Source organism: Lissotriton helveticus, chromosome 6 (genome assembly GCF_964261635.1).
Source record: "Lissotriton helveticus chromosome 6, aLisHel1.1, whole genome shotgun sequence".
NCBI lineage: Eukaryota > Metazoa > Chordata > Amphibia > Caudata > Salamandridae > Lissotriton > Lissotriton helveticus.
Genome location: NC_136067.1, coordinates 843,015,022 through 843,040,450, shown reverse-complemented (window position 1 = coordinate 843,040,450; position 25,429 = coordinate 843,015,022). Strand labels below are relative to the sequence as shown.

The 25,429-nt window shown below is 45.5% G+C and overlaps 1 protein-coding gene across 4 annotated transcripts in view; it reads right to left on the bottom strand.

The window, feature by feature from the left end:
* The window catches only part of POPDC1 (popeye domain cAMP effector 1), a 339,238-nt gene that overhangs the window by 7,446 nt on the left and 306,363 nt on the right, over positions 1-25,429 (bottom strand). The window contains exon 8 of one of the 4 annotated variants that reach the window (XM_078648448.1): positions 23,313-23,418. The exons of the other annotated variants lie outside the window; for them this stretch is intronic. Within the exon in view, the coding sequence (XP_078504574.1) occupies positions 23,348-23,418 (71 nt within the window). The 3' untranslated portion in view covers positions 23,313-23,347. The remainder of the gene's footprint in view (positions 1-23,312; positions 23,419-25,429) is intronic. 4 annotated transcript variants of the gene reach the window in all.

Here is a 25,429-nt window from a genome sequence, read left to right as displayed (position 1 = left end):
GAAGGCACTGGGTCTGCCCTCTTCAGTTGTTTCCTTGGGTCAGACTCTTTCAGCCATGGTTTGTTAGGACTGCCAGTCATATTTTGGGCCAACCCTCTGGAATATTTAATATTTAACAGGTTCCAGTCACTTCCTCAGTGCATTAGATGTATGAGTCCACCTATGGCGTGAGTTTATGAGAATGAAAGGAATGTCTCTCTGAGAATGGTGTAGACGGGCATTTTTATTGTGAGGTGGTAGGTGATTTTGGAGTAAGAGCTGATGCCAGTTAATAATAAAAGCAATAAACAAATAATTTCCTGAGGCTGGATTTTGTTTGCAAGAATTTGGCCAGCTTTGGAAACCTGCAAGATTGCTCAAGCAGAACAATATGAATATAAATATAATTTGTTTGTGGTTACTTTTAAAAATAAAATAAAAAAATATTTAAGATCTTATAATTTTCTGGAGGTTGACATTACATTGCGACTTTTAAAAATTCTAGTCTTGATTGTTTGAAGCAGACTTCCTTCGCACTCTCCTTAATAACTTGCTGAATGGGTAGAGACACAAAAGGAGGCCTGTGAAAAGGAGGCCTGTGGTTGATATGTGACAATAGCTCTTTTTGGAGGCCTCAGTAGCTGTTGATATGTGACAATAGCTCTTTTTAAAATCAATCATATTTTATTTCATGGTAAAGGCTCGTTATACACACTGCCTACATCCAGGTGCCGGCAGAGCGTTGTGGTAAGGTCAATACACAGAGTAAAGGTCTACATCCCGGAGGGCGACCCCGCAAAGATATGTAGACCACAATGCATATACAAGGCAGCTTTTATAAAACAAAAGAAACATGAAAATAGACAAACACCCAAACCCTCCACCCCCGTTCCCAATCCACCCCCCACCGCACTCCCCATCAGTCTCTAATCAGTACTCCTATCTCCCCTCAACACCTAGTCTCAGGCCAGGGACATTCAGGCTAAATTCTTGTGGCCCCTGGCGGCTCCTGAGGAATGAGTTGCAGAATTTGCAGGTATTTTGGGCACGTGACTTCCCTCAGTTCCTTGGTAAGGAGTTGCAGGAATGGGGCCCACAGCTTCACATATTCCGACCCTTTCCCATCGCTGCTGAGCGAGAAGCGCCCCATTGCCAAAAGGTGCCAAAGCCTCTGACTCCAGTCCCGTGGGTTAGGGGTGGCTGAGGAACCCCAGTGCACTAGAAGAACTTGTTGCGCTGCAAGCAATGCTAGGGCTATCTGCTTACCCCTCAACGAGCGCAAAGGGAAGGACTTAGGATGGGGGAGTCCCAATAATGTATGCTCAGGTTCCCGTGGGAATGTAATCTGAAATGCAGCATCCAGGTCATCCATAACCGCTGACCAGTATTGTATCAGTTTCGGGCAGTGCCACAGTAAATGTACCAAGGTGCCAGGAAGACCACACCCCTGCCAGCAAAGGCCTGACCTAGTTCCATCCCAGGATTCGATGCGTTCTGGGGTATAGTACCAATAAGTGACTACTTTATAGGCAGATTCCGCTCCGGCAGTGTTGGAGGCAGTGTGGTGCGCCCGGTAAAAGATGTGCTCCCATTCTTTGTGCGTTAAAGGACGCCCTAATTCAGTCTCCCAGCGGACCTGCGCCTTCGTACGCTGCTTCTTAGGCCTTGCCATGATCATCGAGTACAATTCAGATATGAGATTACAGTCGTCCTTTTTGCAGACCAGCCATTTTTTAAAAGTGGTCAAGGGGCGTGACATCAAAGCGAAATTGGAGGGTTGGGCTGTGTGTAATGAAAAGCGTCCGACTCTGGCGGGAAACATCCTTTACAACGCAACTTTTACAACGCACTACCATTAAGACGCAACTTTTACCACGCAAGTTATTACAACGAATTGCGCTGGGGGCGCTCTAGGATAGGGAATAGTTTAATTACTATCCAACACCTTCCCTACTATCCACGGGGACTGGAGTTTGAATAGTAAATTAAACTATTCACTATCAAGCGTCCCCCAACGCAAGTCGTTGTAACGACTTGCGTTGTAAAACCTGCGTCGTAATGGCATGCATTGTAAAAGCATGCATTGTAGTGACATACATCCGACTCTGGCAGAACATAATAGTCCAAAAGCAGTTGAGGGAAAGGAATCAAGCTATCTAGGTCAAATAGGGTACCCCTTTTTACAGCCCTCCTCCCTCCAATGATGAAACACTGAAGACGCGACCCCTGGAGGGAATTCAGGGTTGTCCACGATAGGAGTCATGGGGAGGGAAACGTAGTCCAGCCTCTGTGCTGCGCTAACTGATCCCATACTTTAACCTCTCCCACGCTCGTGACGGAACCGTTCCGTCACGAGCCACGGGTGGGCTGTGCTGGTGACGGAACGGTTCTGTCACGGCCCTGCCGCCGCGCCTGCGCGGCGCGAATTCCGCGCCTGCGCTAACGTTCTGAAGAACGGGCGGGGCCGTGACGGAACCGTTCCGTCACAAGCACAGCTCACCCGCTAGCCGTGACGGAGCGGTTCCGTCACAAGCACGGAACCACCGCGCGGCCGCCCCCCCCCCCTTAGCGCTGCGGCGGAATAGCCGCCGCAGCGAAGGGGTTAAGAGTTGTCGAGGTCCCCGGAGAGGAGTAAAGGCCCCACGCCCTGTGTTTGCACGGCAGCCAAAGTTCACGCCAAATATTACAACCAGCAACCGGTTGGACCATAAAGTTCCAGTGTTTGCTGGATAAGGGCCTGTTCCATTCCATGATGTATTGGAGACAGGACGCTTGATAATACGCCCCCACTAATGGGAAGCCCATTCCCCCCTCAGCTTTTGTAGAAGTGACGAGTGATAATGCGAGTCGCAGCTTTTTATTGCCCCACAGAAATTTGTGAAGGAGCCCCTGCAACTTCCGCAGGGTGCCCAAGGGAGGGCACACCGGGAGCATCTGAAACTGATAGAGAATACACGGCAGCACAGTCATTTCCACTGCCGCTAACCTTCCATACCATGCCAGGTTAAGGCGGGACCAATCAGACAATGCCTTGGTAGTTTGATCCAGCAACAAGTTATAGTTGAGGGCAACCGTTTTAGCAATAGAGGACGCCAACCGAACGCCCAAGTACGTAATGTCGGTGTGCACCCACTGGAAGGCAAAATCCTGCTGCAGGTCCCGGACCTCCTCGTTTGGGATAGAGATATTGAGAATCTGTGATTTTGAAAAATGTACTTTAAACTCTGCAATCTTTCCAAACTCAAGGAGCTCTCCTGCCAGGAACCGCAACGTAGAATGGGGCTGTGTGAGCGACAGGATGACATCATCCTCATTCATACTAATTTTGTGCGTGTCAGCACCGAACTTGATGCCTACGATATCTGGATTCGACCGTATGCGTTGGGCAAAAGGCTCCATGTAGAGAGCAAAAAGCAGCGGGGACAGGGGACACCCCTGCCGCATCCCCCTGGAGATGGGGAAGAGGGCTGATTTACACCGATTCCCTCGCACCGCTGCCTTGGGGGCTGCGTACAGACACTGCACCCGTCGGACAAAGTCATCGCCAAATCCAAAAGCCCACAAGACTGCAAACAGATACTCCCAATCGACGCGGTTAAAGGCCTTCTCCACATCGATTGAGAGCAAAAAGGCCAGAGCGTGAGACCGTTGGATTAAGTCCATAAGGTGGAGGAGCCGCTTGGTGTTATCCCCTCCTTGCCTCGTCTGGATGAAGCCGGACTAGTCCGGATCAATAAGGCCATCCATCAAAGGGCTGAGTCGCGCTGCTAGGATACTCGCGAAAAGCTTTGCATCGATGTTCAGGAGGGAAATTGGCTGGTAGGGTCTTTAGGATCCTTCCCGCGCTTAAGGATAACCGTAATTGCTGCCTCCAACATTGAGGGAGTCACCTCCCCAGCATCGAGAAAGGAATTAAAAAGTCGTGTTAAAAGAGGAGCCAGCTCCACGCAGAAGGTCTTATAAAACAAAGCGGAAAAGCCGTCTGGCCCCGGGGACTTGGCCACTTTCAAACGTGCTATCGCCGATATGACCTCTTCTATGCGAATGGCTCTATCTAGAGATAAGATAAGCCTCCGTACCCCATGGGCTAGTGTCCCCCCTTGTGTACAGGCGCTGATAGAACTGACAGAAGGTGTCAACAATAAGGGCATATGTGGTGTGCTCCACCGCCTGTGAGTCCCGGATGGATTGGATAGCTGACAGCTGAGCTCGCGCCCTTAGCCTATGTGCCAACATCCTTCCTCCTTTATCCCCGCTAAGGTAAAACATATGCCGCAAGCGCAGTAGGGCATGCTCAGCTCTATCCAAGTCTAAGTGTTTCAACATGCACCGTTTCGCTTCCAACTCCCTCCACACTCTTGGGGCTCCCGTCCGCTTGTGTGCTGCTTCTAAGGCTCCCACCTCCCTCTCCAGCTCTGCACGCTTTTCTTTGCGCAGCCACGCAAAGGATGCCGCAATCACGATGAACTCACCCCTCACCACTAATTTCAGGACTCCCATACCGCTGCGAGAGATGTGTCTTCCCTATCATTATCCTCAAGGTAGTGAACTATAGTGTCTCTGAGTTGAGTAATGACTGAGTCCAAGTGGAGCAGGGTGTCGCGAAGCCGCCAGCCAGGCGGCGGTGGGCGCTTGCCATGGGAGGTAAGCAGTACCGAGATGAGGGCATGACCCGACAAGGACCGAGGAGTAATATCTGCTGCGTGCAAGTGGGGAAGGAAAGAGGATGTGGCTAAGAAGTGGTCTAAGCGTGCATAGGTTTTGTGCGCCGCGGAATAGTAGGTATAGTCGCGCTCATTAGGATGCTGAACGCGCCACATATCACTCAATCCACCATCAGCCAACCATTGTTCCCCCCCCCCTGTGACAGGGCACCCGCCTGATGTGATCGCTGCTCCGACCTATCCATCCCTGGATCCATTACTACATTCAGGTCACCACCCACCAATATCGCCGCATCGGGAGAAGCAAGAACTTCAGAAAGTGCTAAGCGCAGGAAGGGATCTTGTCTTTCGTTCGTTGCATATAACGACCCTATTGTCATCTGCGTGTCTCCTCATTGGATGCGGGATTGCCTTGTGAGGTGGGGAGGAAGATACAAAGAGTTTTTTTGTCTTTCTAAAAGGTTTAGTTCTTTCTATGTAGTACAGCAACGCTCTCTTGACGTCTAGTGTGTGAAGGGCACGTTCTGCCACTGAGTCTGGTTGAGGGGAAAAACTGGAAGCTCAACAGACTGATTAAGGTGGAAGGCAGAAACTACCTGGGGTAGAAATTTGGGGTTAGGCCTAATAACCACTTTACTATGATGCATTTGTAAAAATGGTTCTTGTATGGTTAATGCCTAGAGTTCACTGACTCTCCTGAGGGATGTGATAGCTACCGGGAAGTCTACTTTCCATGTGAGGAACTGTAACTCACATTTGTGTAGAGGTTCAAATGGGGGACCCATGAGCCTGGTAAGGACAACATTGAGGTTCAGACTGGGGAGGGTGGAACTCTAGGTGGAATTATTCTTTTAAATCCTTCCATGAACGCTTAGATAGAAGGAACTCGAAATAGAGACAAGTCTTGTCTGTTTTGGAGGTAAGCGGCTATTGCCGCTAGATGTAGTCATATAGATGTATAGGCCAAATTACATTGTTGTAGATATAAGAGATAAAAGATAATGTTTTGAATTGAAGAATCTAGTGGGTTTATTTTGTTATTTGTACAATAAACAACAAATCGTTTCCACTTTGCTGCGTAGCATGCTCTTGTGGTGGGACGTCTTGCCTCTTTGATGACATTCATACAATCTGGTGGGAGATTGAGGTAGCCAAACTCTAGGACCTCAGGAGCCAGATTGCACGATTGAGTTGATTGGGATCTGGATGTCTTATCTCTCCACGGTTCTGTGTAAGAAGTTTGGGTGAGAGGTGTAGCTTTTGATCTAGAACTACTGATATTTCCAAGAGGGTTGTGAACCATGGTTGTCGGGCCCAAGTTGGAAAAACTAGGATCATTGTGAGGGAATGCTGTTTGAGTTTCCGAACCACTAACTAAATGAACGAGAGAGGTGGAAAAGCATAAGCAAATTTGTTTGACCAGTTCATCCATAGCGCATTGCCTTTGGACAATGGGTGTGAATACCTGGAGGCGAAGTTTGGACATTTTGCGTTGTGATGTGTGGCGAACAGATTTATGTCTGAGTGTCCCCACATTTGAAAGAATGGAAGAAGAACTTGAGGATAAAGTTCCCATTCGTGGATATGTTGTGTTTGTCGACTGAGCAGATCTGCGATCTGATTGTGTACTCCTGGGAGATGTTCCGGGAGAAGGTATATCATTTGAGGAATAGCCCATCTCCATATGGTTTGCGCTAGGCGTCATTGTTGGAGAGAGTGTCCCCCCCCGCCCCCGTTTTTGGATGTAATACATCACTGTCATGTTGTCTGTAAGTATCAGGACAGCTTTGCCTAGTATCAAGAGTTGGAAAGACTTTAGTGCTGAAAAGATTGCTAGTAACTCCAGGTGATTTGTTGTTTCTGTCGAGGCGTCCACAAGCCCTAGACATTTAGATTTTGTAGATGAGCTCCCCAGCCGATGAGCGACGTGTCTGTTGTTAGTATTATCTGTAGAATCGGGTCGAGGAACGGCCGCCCTTTGGAAAGGTTTTGTGTATTCCACCACTGCAGAGAGCGATGTGTGCAGCCGTCCACCAACACCAGATCTATCAGCTGACCTTGAGCCTGGTTCCACTGATCCTGCAAGGGACGCATCTGGAGTCTTGCATAAGGGACAATGAGGATTGAAGAAGCCATCATCATGATTATCTGCATAAACACTTGAGCTGGAAATGAGTGGTGAGGCTGAAATAGTAATATTAGAGCCTGCGTGAAGTAAGTCCTGCCTGGATTAGGGTATGCTAGAGCTTTTGAGGTGTCTAGAGTAGCCCCTAGATTCTTTTGTATGGTTGGAGGTGAGACTTGGCGAGGTTTAATGTGAAACCTAAGTCGTGATAGTCCTGTGCGTGTACTGTACGCAAATGTTGTGAGATTTGGCTTTTAGAAGCCAGTCGTCTAGGTTAGGAGATCACACGGATGTGTTGCCTTTTTAAATGAGCTGCTACCACTGCAAGGCATTTGGTGAAGACTCTGGGTGCTGTGGTTACCCCGAATGAGAGGACCTTGAACTGATAATGTTATCCTTCCACCATGAACCTGAGCTACTTTTAGGGAGCGGGGTGAATAGGAATATGAAAGTAGGTGTCCTTTAGATCCAGGGTGGAGAGGAAGTCGCCTTGTTGAAGTAGTGGGAGCACCTGTTGGAGAGTGACCATGTGAAAGTGGTCTGATTGGACGCAGAAGTTTAGGGGTCTGAGGTCTGATATTGGCCTGAGAGAGCCATCCTTATTTGGAATCAGAAACTAGAGTGAGTAAACCCCTGTGCCTTGTTGGGGTAAGGGGACTGGTTCTATTGCGTTTTTGTGTAGTAGGGAGAGAACCTCCTGTTTGAGGAGAGTCAAATGTTCTGCAGACACTGGACAGTGTTTGGGAGTAATGTGTGAGTTCCAAGCAGTAACCATACTGGATAATTTGTCTCACCCACTTGTCTGTGGTGATGGAATTCCAGACAGGTAGAAACTGTGAAAGGCATCCCCGACAGGTGTGAAGTGGTCGGGGGGAAGCGCAGGGAACTCACTGCTTGGTGGTAGGGGAGCTGCTGGCAGGGCCGGACTGGGAAGTGAAAGCAGCCGTGTCAAATTTTTCCAGACCAGCCCCCGTCCGGCGCGTAGCGAGCCAGCCCCCTTCTGGCGCGTAGCGAGCGAGCGCAGCGAGCGAGCCCGACGGCCACTAGGGGGGCTTGGGGGGGTTCTCCCCCCAGAAATTTTTCAAAAAGACAGACCAAAATGGTGAATTTTACAGCACATTTTTCATTACATATTCAAATTGTATCAACTTTCAAAGCACAGTAAACAGTAGATGATGACCTTAAAGAACATCAGGTTACCCACCCAGTCATATGTATCCATAGGCATTCTTTCAGAGAGCACCAAAAATAGACACAAGTAGTGAATCAGAGAGAACAAAGTAAAAGTGAGACCAACTCCCACATGGTGTGTAGCGAGCAAGCGCCGTGAGCAACCACTAGGGTGAGTTTGGGGGGTTGAACTTCTACCCCCCAAGAAAATTTGGGAGACAGAAAAGCCAAAACAAAGCGAGAGAGAGAGAGAGAGATAAAGAGGTAAGAGAGAGAGAGAGAGAGAGAGATAAAGAGGTAAGAGAGAGAGAGAGAGAGAGAGATAGATAAAGAGCTAAGAGAGAGAGAGAGAGAGAGAGATAGATAAAGAGGTAAGAGAGAGAGAGAGAGAGAGATAAAGAGCTAAAAGAGAGAGAGAGATAAAGAGCTAAGAGAGAGAGAGAGAGAGAGAGATAAAGAGGTAAGAGAGAGAGAGAGAGAGATAAAGAGCTAAGAGAGAGAGAGAGATAAAGAGCTAAGAGAGAGAGAGAGAGAGAGAGATAAAGAGGTAAGAGAGAGAGAGAGAGAGAGAGATAAAGAGCTAAGAGAGAGAGAGATAGAGATAAAGAGCTAAGAGAGAGAAGAGAGAGAGAGAGAGATAAAGAGCTGTGAGAGAGAGAGAGAGAGAGAGAGAGAGAGGGAGATATAGAGAGAGGGAGATATAGAGAGAGGGAGATATAGAGAGAGAGAGAGATATATAGAGAGAGATATATAGAGAGAGAGATAGATATATATAGATATAGAGAGAGAGATAGAGGTCACCAAACCAGCAGCCTGATTATAACCTTAGAACTAACATGAAAACTCTCAACAATGCCATCAAACCCATACACCTCACACACCCACTTTTATAATCATTCCAATAACACATAGGAAAGAACAGACACACCCCATATTAACAAGATCTACCAAGAACCCAAGCAGGTGGATTAGCAGACTCTACTAACACAGGTTAGGTGGAAGATCAAGTTATCCACACTCTACTGTGATATGTCTACAAGTACTAGAAGTGGGCGAGCATAGAAATTAACAGGGAGAGCCGAAACAGAGCCAAGCCAAGGGTGGGCTCTGGCTGTAAAAGCTCATGCGCGAGCTGAGCCCTGAAAATCATGCAAGAAACAACATATTAGAATATAAGTTGTCTTCAAAATTTCAAAAAAGTGTTTCTTTAATATTGAGTGTTTCACCTTAGTCCATCAGATTGTATCTCTGCATCGAGAAGTATTTATTGCAAGCGAAAGGTTTTAAACAGAAATTTACAAATACTCCTGCCCACGCCATGCTAAAAATGCTATCAGTGAACTAAGAAGCAAGTGAGTTGTCATTTCTACCCTATATGTGGCCTAAATTCTTATCATACAGAGAGTAACATTAAATCAATCACAAAAGAGTTTTTTTTTGTATTGCACACAACCCAAACACACTTATTTGACTGAGCTCTGATATGTGATAATGATGAAAAAGGAGGCTCTGAGGCAAAATATTTGCTCAGGATTACACTGTTTGGTCAACCACGGAAGCCGGGGTTGATAGCAGATTTTCGAGTTTCACACTGTGCAGTTCAGCCACTTGATGGGTATCTCTTTCTGACATCAAAGATTAATGGTTTGTCCTTAATTCTTGGAAGAGGAGATTAGCGTGTGGGTGACAGTCACAATCCACATTTTATTTTCTGCGGTTTTACATAGTGCGCACTTGTGAAAGCTTAACAACAGACAAAGACCACCTTGCATGCTGTTTTTTAAATGTTGCAGGTAGATTTGTCAGATTTACAGAATGCAGAGCTGAGGCCAGGATTTAAACCTTGTTCCCCCCCATGTTACATGGTTGTCAGCTGTAGCCACTAGGACACATAACCTTCGTTCTTTTTGGGCTCAAGATTCTAAGATGAACCCGAGCTGAGCCAGAGCCGGCATTTACCTCAAGCCTGGTTTGAGCTTTCAGTGGCTTGCTCCTGTCTAGCAAGTACAACCGTTAGGTAACATAACATTTGATCTCTAATTGAGTCATATCCTTCCATCAGTTGAGCGCTTGCTTTTTTTCAGTTCAGATCCTTCTGCCGCGGTTTTCTATGATAGACCCACCTCCACTGGTGTGTCATTCCTTGCTTGACTTGAATCTCATTTGCCTGTAGTTTGAGGTCTATACTTCCTCCGAGGAGTTTAATTCTCTCCTGGATTGAGTCCTATCTTCCTTCTTATTAATTTTTATTTTATATAGCGCAAACTCGACCCAAATGTATAAGCTAAGTTACATGAGCACCAGTTGTGTTACAGATGGACACATTCATTTTGTTAGGCAAAGGGAGATTAAGTGGTTTGCCCAGAATCACAGGATGTTGAGCATCCCTGCTGAGACTCGAACCCAGTTTCCCAGCTTCGAAGTCGACTGCTCTAGCCGTTAGGCCATAACCTTGGTGGGGAGTTCTAGCATCTATAGACTAGTTGAATCTTATAAATTAAGTCGTCTCATGGTTAGAGTTCTATACCTCCATTAATTGAGGCCTATAATCCAAGGGGTCGAGTCCAAACCTTCATTGGTGGGAGTCCTACAGTCCTATGGCCTTATCCTAGTCAAAGAATATAACCAGGATCTTGTCTCATGTCCTAGCAACAATAACTCTGGTGATGTACTCCTGAGGAGAAATGACCAGAAACCTTTACAATATGTGGCAAAGCAGCAAACCTCAGCCAGGCTTTAAAGATCACTGTGTATAAAACAGCATGTGTAAAGAGCTCTCATGAATATTCATCATGTGCCTCGTGTCTGAGCCCAACCACTCCAGTAAGGTAGGGTTGTGAATTGGGAGCGGCAGCTACTGGGATCCATGTACAAAATAATTTATGGATGGAATAGATGGTGAACTGGGTCAACTCCCCGGTTCAGCTCTTCAATGTCTTGAAGAGAGAGTTGTTGCTGTGTATTAATGACATATAATTAAAGTTCCCATTCTGGTGAGCGCTATATGATGTAGAGTTGGGCAAGCCACTGAAGCTCCAGCCAGGCTCGAGTCGAGACAGATGCCTGTCTCTGGCTCAGCTCGAGGTCCTCTGGACCCCTCAAGACCAGAGGGAGCAGAGCTCTGCTCTGCCGGCCAAAGCAAAAGGGATACCAATACTGTGGCTTAGTTGTACAATGTGATACATGGCATCAATCCCGGCTGAACACATTTTGTGGCGCTAGGCAATATTTTATTTCACCAAGCACCTTTTTCTTCATTATCACATCGAAAGTGCCTACAAACACTTGAGCTCAGGCTGTGGACTGTACAAAAATCTGATTTAATAGAATATGAAGTTGCTTAATTTCTGATATATGTTGCTGTCATCTTGCGAGAAAAACGTCAGTCATCATAAGTTCAGTGTAATTATGAGTTACTGTCAGTCACTCATAATTACACTGAACTTATGAAAATGTCACAGACATAGCAATCTGAAACCTTGGCAGCTAAGGCCGGGCACTGGCAGGCTCAGGCTCTAGCTGACGACTCCGACTTAAAAGACAGTAAAAATAGACAGCTAACAGGGGAACATAGTTACTCATAATTACACTGAATTTATGAAAATGTCACACGCATAGCAATCTGAAACCTTGGCAGCTACGGCCGGGCACTGGCAGGCTCTAGCTGACGACTCCGACTTAAAAGACAGTAAAAATAGACAGCTAACAGGGGAACATAGTCACTCATAATTACACTGAACTTATGAAAATGTCACACACATAGCAATCTGAAACCTTGGCAGCTACGGCCGGGCACTGGCAGGCTCAGGCTCTAGCTGACGACTCAGACTTAAAAGACAGTAAAAATAGACAGCTAACAGGGGAACATAGTCACTCATAATTACACTGAACTTATGAAAATGTCACACACATAGCAATCTGAAACCTTGGCAGCTACGGCCGGGCACTGGCAGGCTCAGGCTCTAGCTGACGACTCAGACTTAAAAGACAGTAAAAATAGACAGCTAACAGGGGAACATAGTCACTCATAATTACACTGAACTTATGAAAATGTCACACACATAGCAATCTGAAACCTTGGCAACTACGGCCGGGCACTGGCAGGCTCAGGCTCTAGCTGACGACTCCGACTTAAAAGACATTACAAATAGACAGCTAACAGGGGAACATAGTCACTCATAATTACACTGAACTTATGAAAATGTCACACACATAGCAATCTGAAACCTTGGCAGCTACGGCCGGGCACTGGCAGGCTCAGGCTCTAGCTGACGACTCCGACTTAAAAGACAGTAAAAATAGACAGCTAACAGGGGAACATAGTCACTCATAATTACACTGAACTTATGAAAATGTCACACACATAGCAATCTGAAACCTTGGCAGCTACGGCCGGGCACTGGCAGGCTCAGGCTCTAGCTGACGACTCAGACTTAAAAGACAGTAAAAATAGACAGCTAACAGGGGAACATAGTCACTCATAATTACACTGAACTTATGAATATGTCACACACATAGCAATCTGAAACCTTGGCAGCTACGGCCGGGCACTGGCAGGTTCAGGCTCTAGCTGACGACTCCGACTTAAAAGACATTACAAATAGACAGCTAACAGGGGAACATAGTCACTCATAATTACACTGAACTTATGAAAATGTCACACACATAGCAATCTGAAACCTTGGCAGCTACGGCCGGGCACTGGCAGGCTCAGGCTCTAGCTGACGACTCCGACTTAAAAGACATTACAAATAGACAGCTAACAGGGAACATCTTATCGAGGGAGCTGAGGAGCAGGTGGTCAGGGGAGAGGCCTTTCTCTTGTTGCCGCGCTTGGTTTCTCTCGTCCACATGCATGCAGAGCGCGAGGTCTGTGAGATCAATCGGCCTGCTGCTGGGCCCGGCCCCTGCTGAGAACACACTAGATCTTACAAAATACCCTCCTCTGAGGCCTGCCGCAGCACACTAAGCCTCTGGATAAATTGCATTTTCCAAGTTCCAAGGGTTAATTAAGCTGTCTTGAGCCAACTTCAGTGTTTGCATTAAACAGACAGTCAAGATACACTTACTCACGGTCACGCCGTCACAGACCCCCACGGGTCGGGCCGTGCTGTTGGTGGCAGACACAGGACAGGAGGGCTGCCTACTTCCAGGGGCGGGCAGCGTGCCAGCGGCCCCGGGCCTAGCCTAGCCACCCCACCACAGTACAATAAATTAAATTATGGTGGCCGCCTGGCGCTCCGGTCCTCTCCTGGCTCTCGTGATCAGGGCCTGCAACCTGCTGTAGTAGGGCACACTGACTGTGCAGTTTTAATTGCCCCTATTCAATGCACATGCGCGAAAGACAGCACCCTAGGCGGCGCGCAGACGCGCCGGAGGAGGCAGGGCATAACTGCGCTCTGCGCACAGTCAGGCACCTCCCTCTCCTCCAACGCTACACTTCCGCTTTTGTTTTAGGTTGCACCGCACGTCAGTGCAAAGGTCGACAATCAGGCTTGTTGCTGCCTGCTGCAGTGTATGGGCAGAGCGGCACTCTAAGGCTGAGTGAGTACAGTACTGTCTGGGTGGGGGCCGGTTTTGGATCAGGGGGCCGGTTATGTGAGTGGGGGCCGATTTTCGGTCCGACCGGTACTGTGTACAGCGTGTCCGATTTTCTGTCTGACACTGACACGCTGTACCGGTCGGGTCGGACCGAAAATCGGCCCGCACTCACAAAACCGGCCCCCTGATCCAAAACCGGCCCCCCACCCCCTCCAGCCGACCGGGGGATTGCCCGGTGCCCGAAAACACCAGTCCGGCCCTGGCTGCTGGTGTTATTACCTAGACTTCTACCCTTGTTGTTGTTGCCCCTGTAACTTCCCCTAAAGTATCCTTTGGAAAAGGAACTTTGATTGGGGCTTTTGTAAGATGAGGATGGGTGCTCTGGTGTGTTGGTTTTTGAGCCAGCCCTATAAAAGGAGCGTCAAAAGGAGCCTCTAGAGGAAGGTAACTGCAAGCTCCCATAGAATTTGCAGTTTCAGTGTCTTTTTTCATCTTTTCTAAAGATGTGTCCACTGCAGGACCAAAGAGGTGCTCTTGGACAAAGGGTTGTTTAAGGATACTGGTTTGCACCTCCTGTTTAAATCCGGATATCCTGAGCCAAGTATGCCTGCATAACAATACACTAGTGTTGACTGCGCGGGATGCGGTGTCCGCGGCGTCTAGAACACATTTGATTGATGTGTTCATGATTAATTTGCCTTCCTGTATGAGGTTGTTGGCTTTATCTTTGTATTGGTCTGGTAGGTGTTGAATGAGTTTTTCTAGCTCATCATAGTGAGCCATGTCATACCTTGCCAAGAGAGCTGGTGTATTGGCTATTTTCCAATAGTTTGCAGCTTGAGACGCCATACGTTTGCCTGGGGAGTCTAATAATTTGAATTCTTTATCCGGGGCGGGGTGTCACCTGAACTTTGAGAGTTGGCCCATTTTCATGCATTGGCTACTACCAGGGAATCTAAAGGAAGCTGACCGTTAATGTATATGAGGTCACTGGGAGCAGCTTTGTATTTTTTGTCTATTCTGGGGTTAACAACCCTAGTTCTGACAGGGTCCTTACACAACTCTGGTGCATGTCTAATGAGCCCTTTTAACATTGGTAGGATATGTGAGTTTTTTTTGTGGTTGAGCTAAGGTCTCTAAGAGAAAATCCTCCTCTAAAGGGTCAGAATATAGATTGACTCCATGATATGTTGCGGCCCTGTTGATCAGTTGAGAAAATCTACATTATCGTCTGGTGGGGATGGCTTAGGGGTCTGTTAAGTCAGGATCTGTGTTATAATCCATCCATGGACCTGGGTCCTGTGGGGGATCATCATTGTTATCATTGTGTTGTGGGATTATGTTATCATCCCCTTGTCCGTCCCCATCTCCATTATCACTATCCTCTGGTTGTGAGAGTGGAAAAGTGTGTTCTGGAGAGATAAGTAAATTGGGATCAACAGGTGGAGGAGGAGGTGTAGGGGGTGGAGAGGTGTTAGTGCCCATGTCCATTCTTTTAGCCGGAACCGGTGAATTTTGCAAATGGTCCGGTTTCCTTCTTGTAGGTTCTTGGAGAAGATATGACCAGTCTTTGGATGGACATAAATTGTTTTCATGGTTTGGATCCGGGACAAAAAGTTCTTTGGAGCCGGTGCTCTATTTCGGTGCCGAAGAGTTCTCCCTATGAGGAGTCTTAGACTGTTTAGGCATAGGGATAGTGTCTGGTTTAGCAGGCTTTTGTGGTTCCGAAGACTTCGGTGCCAATTGTTTTGGCTCCCGAGTGGCTTTCTTTGGGGGTTTAGGCTTCGAAGGTTTTCCTTGGATAGTCTCTGCTCCGATGTCTTTGGTGTCGAAGTTTTTCCCTTTTGCTTCGACTCTGAAGGTTTTTCCTCCAGCTGTTTTGGTGCCAGAGGGTTTTCCGGTGCCAATGGAGGAGGGATTGGCATATTGGCAGCCTTGGGCTTCGGTGTCGAAGGTGGTTTTTCGGTACCGGAGTGTGGTTGGCCTGAGCCGGAAGGCTTATCTTTGGTTTTCATAACCAAGCCCGGGGGCGGGGCATCTGAAATGTTGGGCAGGGGTCTCGGTACTCACGGTCCGCTGAGCTGAGGCGACTTCGTCTTCGGCATCAGAGTCATCTGTGGGGACTGAGATTGGTTCCTCCTGGGCTTGTTCCGGAAGGCTGTCGGGCCTGGATGGAAGATGTCCGGCATGGAGCCGCTTCCTCTGGACATTTCGTGGCGTTGAGCCCGACGATCACGAATGGTCTTCTTAGACTTGAAACATAGGCAAGCCTCACAGGTATTCTCTCGATGCTCCGGAGAGAGGCAGAGATTACACACTGGGTGTAGGTCCGAGTGTGGGAATTTATCACCACACTGGGGACATTTCTTGAAGGGAGTCCGTTCTGTCGGAATCGGCGCAGGTAGGCCCAACGGCTTGCGTCGAAGTTTATCAACGTTTGTTTCGATTGTAGAAGACGCGCGTCCAGAAAGGGAAATGCGATCGAAACAATACAGTTGAGTAATAAGTGATTGCGCGTCGAAGGGGGTTTTGATAATGACACCGACCCGGAGCGCAGCAAGTCACATCATAACCCGATGGTGGAAAAAAACAATCTGGGGATGGAGTCAATGCCCATGCGCACTGTCACCATAAGGAGGAGTCACCTATCTCGTGACTAACAAAGACTTCTTCAACAAAATAAACTGCAAACATCCAAGCCCAACAACAGATGGCGATCTATGCTAAAGTATACAATCTACAGCTCATATGCCTCGAACATTGTGTTTTTATTATCTTTTGTAGACTTTTGTAGGTTTCATTTTAGTTGTGCCGTCTATTTTACTAAGTAATTGTAAACATCACCAAAAAATAAACTTCACTTTAGTGCACAGTAGGTCTAGTGAGGCCCATATATGCAGATAATATTTCCCACTTATGCGACTACATGTTAGATTCATACAGATCTGGGAGGAATCTTGCCATGAGATGCTAAACAGATGTCTTCCTTTTAATTCTATGTATTTTCTATAACTATTTATAAGGTTCTCTGCCAACAGAGTTGGTACTGAAGGATAGCAGAACCGCTGTTGAAGCATTACCTTATTGGCCTATCACGCAGTTGCTGGTGATTTTTTTGATGACTTTCTGCAATATAGCACTAGGGCATAACTCCATCCTCAATGGAACCAAGAGTGCGGATGTCACCATGGCCTAGAGTGGAGGTATAGCCCAGTGTGTGAAGATTACCAGGACCTCTGAAGTCTAGAGGCAGGCCAAATCAAATTCAGAAACAGAAGAAAGACTACCAAGTGAGTAGGCTGCGCAAATGGTTTCAGATGGTGGGCAGCGGCATGGATATATAGAGACCGGGAGTTGTTTCTCATCATCAGACTTTGACCCACAGCAAGAGTAAGGCAGAAAAGGGAATACGTTGAAGGTAAAAAAATAAAAATACAATGACAAAGAAGGAATGAAAAAGAACTAGCATGAGTGAGATTAAGAGAACAGATGTGTACGGAGGTGGAAGAAAGAGGCAGGAGGCAGAATAACATCGAGGTAGCTTTAGAATTTGGCAACCTCAGCATTCAGCAGTACCCGCAACGAGCTCCCAAGCGAAACTTTGGGCTCCTACAAATAAGGCACTGAGCAGAGCACTCCTAACTATTCTTCAGCAATGTCTCTGCTTTGCTACCAAACGTTATGAATTACACCACTGCAATAAGCACAGAAATGCCTTCCTCTCTTTCCACTTACTGACAAGGTGGACAAATACATCTAGGAGTATATTGCTGCTCAGAGGGACACTTATCAAAGTGAAAGTGTAGTAGCATAGATATATCCATGATGCAAAGTATTATCTTAAATAGCAGATATGCCTTTCAAATCAAGTTTAATTTGATAGATATGCAAAAATACATGCAACGGTACATAGCTGCATTCAATGTGTACAGATGATCCGTATTAGTGTACGTTTTCAATATAAAGTATTGTTGTAAGAAAACAGGCCTTTTTGCAGATGCTACCCACTTTTTATCCCAGTTAAACTACTAGATGCTGGGTTTTGAATCTGACTTTGCACTGAAGCCTGCTAACCAGTGCTCTCCCCCCAAAACATATGTGTAAATTGGCAACCCTAATTGAAATGGACTTTACCCCCCTTATAAGTCCCTAGTATATGGTACCAGTGGTACCCAAGGCAGGGGTGGTAAAGGGGCCCCGGTGCTTGCTGCACTGATTGTGCCACCCTGAGTGACCCAAGTAAACTGCAGGCCTGCCATTGCAGACCACAGGAGCAGTGCAAACCACTTGAACTCGACTTTGCCCTCACCATGTGAGGCAAAGCCACTGCACTGTCTTTAATATATATCAGTCACCCCTAAGTAAGGCCTCCTAAAGCCCAGAAAGCAGGGTGCATTATATTAAAGGAGTGGACACATAGGGCAAGCTTATATGTCTATGTAGTGCCCTTTACCATTAAAGGAAACTATAATTGATAGACGGTCCGTAGAATAATATGGGCTGAAGCTCAGAAACACCCAAGGTTGGCCGCTCTATTATGTTACCACCCAAATATGTCATGTTTGGTATTAAACAACGTGCCTTCTTATCCTAACATGAATCTCGTGCCAGGAGTGCTGAGGCATGCACCTAGGCGCTACCTTAGAGGTTGCCCCAGCTTTCCTGTGCTCTGGCTGACAGCCTGCACTTGCTGCCACCAAGACAAGATTCTAACCTTCTGCCAGGCAGTGTGAACATTCCCAGCAATCAGGAACAAACGCCTAGCAGGAAGGGGGTCACACTTCCTTCCTCTCAGAATGACTAGTGAAGTGCTTAATGATTTTGTTAATTATATGAAGGATCTTGACTTACACATGAATCAGGCTAAGACATTTATAATGAAGTGTGGCAGGAAAACAGGTAACTGCTGCGTGATAAAAATCCAGGATTCCACCATTGAATATACCAATACTTTTTCATACCTTGGAGTATTATTTGATAAAGATAGTACATGGAACCATGCCATTAAAACAAGCTCGCTGCTCTTTACAAGTGCATGCATGGCCCTACATAAATTTGCCATAAGACTTTGTACTAACCCGCCGCGGGAAATGCTTACCATTTACAAGGCAAAATGTGTCAGTAAAGCAGTATACAAGGCAGGCATATGGAGTTATGCAAACTATATGGCAATACAACTAGTGGAGAATTAATTTTTAAGATATTTACTTGCTACTCCCAAATCCGCTCCAACATTTGTCTGTCATGCAGAGCTGGGTATACTATTTCTTGTGGATCTAATTAAGACCCAATCGATCCTGCTTTGGCATAAAGTATGGTCGACTGAGTATACCGCTCTAAATCGGCTTGACATCAGGGACTGTTTAAATTCAACTCAATAAACACAAATCCCATGGTTAAAATACATAGAGTGCTTTTGTCGGGATCTGGGGCATCCAAAATATTTTACCAACCCTGAATGCTTAGTTGAATCGAACAGGAAAGAGATGAAGGCTGACTGTTTGGTTAACCTCGTAAATATTAGGATGTCTGCAGGATTGTTAAAACCTTCCGTCTTAACTATATCTTAGATATGTTCCACATCAAAAGAACAGATATGTTTTAACTCACTTGAGAATGGACACGTTTCACAGCATAGTCACCTTCCCTGTACCAAACGACTGGTCCTTTAATTCATCAAATTGCCCCTGTGATAATGCCTCAATACAGACGACAATGCATGTTGTACTCTTTTGTAAATTCTACAAGAAGTGGAGGAAATATTATATACTAAGTTATTTAGACTTCAATCAATGTCACCTGGCTTATCTTTTTTTTACAGTCTTTATCTACAATTGACATCTGTGTAAGAATGTCATCGTTTTTATGGAGTGTTTTTATGCCAAGAAGAATGGTCCATCTATTTACTGATCAATGAAACAACAAGAGTGTGCCTTGTATTTATGCAATAAAGGCAGAGCACGGAGAAAGACCAAATAGGTTCTTTGTAAAGCCTTCACTCACCAACCTGGTTGGTGACATGCTTCATCATCGGGCCCCACCAGGAGAGGCAAAGTGCCACCCTGGTGTGCTTCAACGCCAGAATTACTGCGGAGCTGGTAGTTTTTTTGTGCAGTGAAAATTGATAAGTGAGTGTTAAAAATGTTACGATTGTGTAAAAAAATTAATTTCATTACAAGTCCTTCGGACATGGTTAAAAATAAAGTATGGGACAATACAGCTGAATAAATTGTTCAGCGAGGTCCAGTAGGAAGTGGTCAACATGTTTCTGCCTATGTGTTCTGAATTAAACAGGCATTCGTCAGGACCGTGTAGTGTAACCTCGGTGGTATGGGCACGCTAAGGCCCACCCTGACCAGAGGTTATAAGTTTGAAAAGATAAAAAAATATCAAAAATGTATATGCGATCTGGTGTCCCCCGTATTTGGAGAGGAACCGAGTGTATTATGGATGTAGTCACTAACTACACCATAGGTCTCGGGAGGGGGGTGGCACACCGCCGTCAATGCAGCACACCCGCTTCTACCGGACCCCATCGAGGACCGGTAGAGAGGGTTTCTTGTAGGCACCAAGCAGGTGTGCTGCATTGACGGCGGTGTGCCACTGTTGGAACCACCCCCCCCGAGACCTATGGTGTAGTTAGTGTCACCAACCAGGTTGGTGAGTGAGGGCTTTACAAAGAACCTATTTGGTCTTTCTCTGTGCTATACCTTTATTGCATAAATACAAGGCACACTCTTTTGTTGTTTCATTGATACTTACCTAGGGGGACTAAGAGTGTTCCTATTTTTACTCTTCCCTCCCTCTCTTGTTGTTTCCCAACCATCTATTTACTGAACATACTAATCATTGATGTTTTTATATGTAATTTTAATTAATAGGTATTAGATTAGGCGAGTGGAAACAGGATCGTAGTGTGACCCAGACTTGAGGTTTTTACCCTCCTTTATTTTGTTTTATGATTATATGTTTAGAATTTCTAAATGGCCAGAAGCTATTATAACTTATAGATGATTTTTAGGCTGGTATGGAATGAATTGTTTTTAAGATTGAAGCACGATTTGTTAGCATTTGGTATTTTTGTATTATACATATGAGTTGATGTGATATGAAACAGGATTGATAATGTTTTACTCTAGTACTATATATGTCTGTTTATGTTCAATGTGTTTTTAAGCTCTAATATATTTTGACAGAATAAAGATAAAGAACAGAACAGACTAGTGAAGTGGCACATCAAGGCGGTGAGCTTGAGAGGCTTCACCGCCTCTGATATGCATCCAGGTTGCCTTCCAAGGGAAGGAACAGCCACCCCATTCCCCCAGGTACATTTGTAATTGGGCAAGTGGGAAACTTAGATAGTCAGGAGGCATAACCCCCCCCAAGGGCCAGCCACACCTCTAGGGTATGCTGCCTGGTCTAAACAACCAAGGAAGACTTCTGCCATTTTTTTAAGTGGTAGAATAGAGGGTTCTGGGTACAAAAGATTACTTACATCCCCGGATATGCTCACTTCAAGGGTGGATTAGCTGCTGAGGCTAGTAGCTCATTAGACACTTACACTCTCACCCGTACCACCACTAAATCTAGGATTTAGGGGCTAGCCCTAACACCAGAACCTCAGTTCTGAACAACCTGCACTGAAGTGAACAAAGAAGAGTCTGGTTTCTGTGACAACAGGACTTGCACAAAGCAAAAGAAGGATACTCTGTCCCTGTGACAACGCACCTGGAACATCCTGATTGAGACTCGTCCTAAACTAACTCTTGGTTATCCCAGACAGAGGGATCCTGTGAGAGCCTGAAGCACCCTCAGACTCCCCTGGACTAGTGGCACTAGCCTTCTGAAAATGCAGGTAAAACAATGCTCCAGATCGGAAGAATTACTTGCCATAGGGCCCTCCAAGGGATTGCATAAATCCAGATGGCCAAGTGAATCGTGGGAACTTTAGTCCTGCCTTCCACCAAGTTACAGGCAGCTATTGTGTTCACCGGGACCACCAGATGTCGAAATAACCATCCACTTACTGCTGCCAAGGCTTCTGGGTTGTCAGTCCGTCAAATGACCCTCGCACTTGATGCTGCACCTAGAGGGAACTTCATCCAATATCAGCTGCAGCTCCATTGTTGTGTATTTGCATCTTGTTCCCGACAGCACCGCGAAAGCAGTAAAAGCAGCTTTCCTGCAGCTCCTGTTCAGCACAAGGGACAGCCAGGACAACTCTGCAAACGGGCTCCATGGGCGAGGTAAAATTTAACTAACTGTCGTGGTGTGCTCCTGGGACCTGCATCACCTTTACCCTCCATTGATTTCATGCAACTCGACCTGCAAGTGACCAATTGTCACTAGTGTTTTTTTCCATTATCCGCAATGATAAAGTTTCACTGTATTATTTTGCACTGATTTTGCATTTATTCTAAAATCAATAACTCCGGTTATATTATCTAATTTCGTTCGCTTTTCTATCTAAATTAAGATAAAAAACTGCTTTATTTGTATAAATTGGTGTTGGATTTGTTTAGAATCATGTCAATTATGTTGGTACCCTGAAAATACTTAACACATGTTCCTGACTGCTCTTTGCCACCTTACCAAAATTGAGCTAAGGAGTTATTAGTATGAATCCAAGGACCATCTTTAGGGTTTGTGATAGTATTGCATGATGAAGCCTAACCAGCACCACCACATAATACTCCACCTTCCTACAGCTGTGAACCTAAATTACACTTTAAAGAGATCATGAACATCTCCATGCATGAGATCTTCCTTCATTACTGTTTCCTCAGGCTGCTGCAAGATTACTTGAAGATTAAAAGTACTCATGCGTTTTACTCGTTTCATAATAGCTACAAGTTTTCCCAACATCTTGATACCCTATAGCCATGTGATGTAAACATCACAGAATGTACACAGCCAAACATTTTCAGTGTTTGAGTATTGTTTTGTTTTAATTTGCAAAAGGCATGTTGACAGAATGTTTCAGAGCTATAGTGGAAGGAGTGACTGGTTGTGTCTAATTCCTATTGCGTTTGGATTAGGCAGAGGTTCTGGTAGTGCTCTCTGCATGTATATGGTACCCGGTCTCTACTTGAGTTACCATACGGTGGTTCACAGAAAGGATGCTGTTAATGTGTGAGGCATAGCAATACTGGCAAGACAATCTTAGAGAACTCCAAAGAAAGTGGGGTGGAGGGAAACAAGGAAGATGCAACCATCTTCCATCAACTAGTACAGGAGGGTTGGTCTGTTTAATATGGCAGAAAGAAGATGTATTCATTGTGTGAGCTTCAATCGAGCAAACTGAGCCAAGCCAAGTATGTGGCCAAATACTGGCCGTTTGGAGATCTGTTTGGATGAAGCTCACCGTGGTCAGAAGAACCACTGTGCCAATACCACACAGGCATATGCCCGCAACACAACCAGGTACTGATTATAGAGACTTTTCCATACAATAACACAGAATAGGATAGTCAATTTTTATTAAGACAAAGATGCCTTGTAGGAAACCACTTCAATTCATCACAGGTACTTTTTGCAAGCAAGGGTGAAAATGTGAGTGTTTCAAACAGACCGATATTCACAAATCTTCTTCGTGCACACCTTCAACATGCATAGATGATTAGCCAAAGGTTAGGCAAATGATTGTCTAAGTTGTCGTGAGATATTCTGATAGCAGTATGAGCATTAATAACGTATGTCACAAATGTAAAATAGGTGAAACATATCTACTCCCCTTATTTAAAATTATCAACACAATGGCATTATCATTAGTCACAGTTACTACAGATGAAATGCACAATGGATGAACAATGCTGTAAATGACCTTTGTATACCTGCTTCAGTGAGGATGCTTTGTTAGAATGTGATGCTATGAACAGAAAACATGATGCTGCAAACGACCCACTCCATATGCATTATAGAACTCCTGCTGGTTATTTCCTTAACATAAAAGCAAACAGTTAGTATTTAGTTAGCCACACAACAAACACACACACAATTTCATAAACAGCCTAGGCACCCAAGAAATCCATACTTGTTTATTTTGTTGATCGTCTACACTATCTGTCCATCTATCTATCTATCTGTCCATCTATCTATCTATCTATCTATCTATCTATCTATCTATCTATCTATCTATCTATCTATCTATCTATCTATCTATCTATCTATCTATCTATCTATCTATCTATCTATCTATCTATCTATCTACCTATCTACCTATCTATCTATCTATCTATCTATCTATCTATCTATCTATCTATCTATCTATCTATCTTTTTACCTATCCATTTAAATGTATGTATAATTATACACCCATTGATGTTTTTACCTATCCCTGTCAATTGAATTTCCATGTATGTGTCCATGTTTCTCTCTTATCTTTCTTTCAAGTTACCTATTCTATTGCCGGCTTCCTCAGGAATATCTCCAAAGCATTGAAAATTGCACTGTTTATTGTTAAGACACAGCAGAAACTCCACCACATTGCTCTGTAATACTTACCTGTGTTGTGAGCTTTACTAGTTATCTCTATATAATGATGCCAAGTGGAGGATTTTCAACAATTTTTGTTCATTTTCTTCATGTACAACTGCATACACTAAAACATCATAATTGTTCAAAAGCATGTTTATCTGCTGTACAAAAGTAATTAGATGTTAAGCTGTAGCTTCAGTCAACATCAAAGCTAAAGCGCTAACCATGGTCCTAACCCTTTAAAAAAATGTACATCTGCATGTGCAGTTACGCTATCGCATGGGTACAGGGTTATAACTTTTTGTAATTCGCAAAACTTTCTAGAAGTACATCTGAAAAGTTGTGCCAGGCGGATGTTGGCCTTTCTACCAGCTTAATTTGCGTTTGGTACAACTACAACTGATGAAATGCTGTTATTTTTGTCCAATGTCACATTTTTTCCTGTATAGGAAAATATATTTCCCCGAGGAGAAACCCTGTATCCTACAATGACAACCACTTTGGAAGTTTTAGTTTCACCTTCTCTCCTAGATAGTAATACATTTCAAACCAGGGGCGTAGCTAGAGCTTGTGGCGCCTGGGGCTATCCCTCAGATTGCCGCCCCTTGGGGGGGGGGGTGCTGGGGAAAAAGGACGGTGAGCACTTGAAAGATGTCCGAGAGACACGTAGTATTGCAGCTAATAGTTACCTCGATCATGCAAGTTACATGCACATACACAGTCAAAGGCTACACAGTTGAAAACACCGGTGACTGGCAGTACAAAAGAGAACACACAGACTGCATGATCTATCTGGGTACTCAGAAAAACCACATGTGACATCCATCAGAGAGCTGTGTGAACAATTACCCCTCAGCACAATGCAAACATGCACATATATGACACTGTTCAGGGATCCATCATCTACAGCTGACATTAAATGACCATACATCATAGTCCCCCCATTAAAGCAGTGGGGACCTGCACAAACGTGATTTGCTCTGATGAACCAAAACCAACTTAACAGTGTCGAAGCCTGTGATTCTTTACCTTTCAAAAACAGCAAAATAATTATTCACTTGGAATGACTCACTGTGTGCCCTTAGAACTAAACACAGCACAAAGGGGTCAGTCAGCTCCGGGGTGCGAGTACAGGGGTGGGGAGTGCTGGTCTCCCTCTCTCGCCCATCAGCGGCTGGGGAACATTGGCAGGCCTCACGGTGTTGAGCTGGTCGGACCGGAGGGATGCTGTTAGGAGGCGCCGTCTGTCCAGCCGATGTCTTGCGGACCATGCTCCCTTCCACATATGAGACACTGTGGTCCCCGGTGTAGCCTCTCCCCTGAGGCACAATCCCTGGTTGAGCGAGACTCACTGCACGAGCCTGAAACACGGTGCTCCATGGCCACTGCCTAGGTGAAGTGACAGGGTGGCGCATGGGCTGATTTAGTGGTGATTTGTATTAAAGTGAGAACACCGACAGGCGCAAAAGAAGGG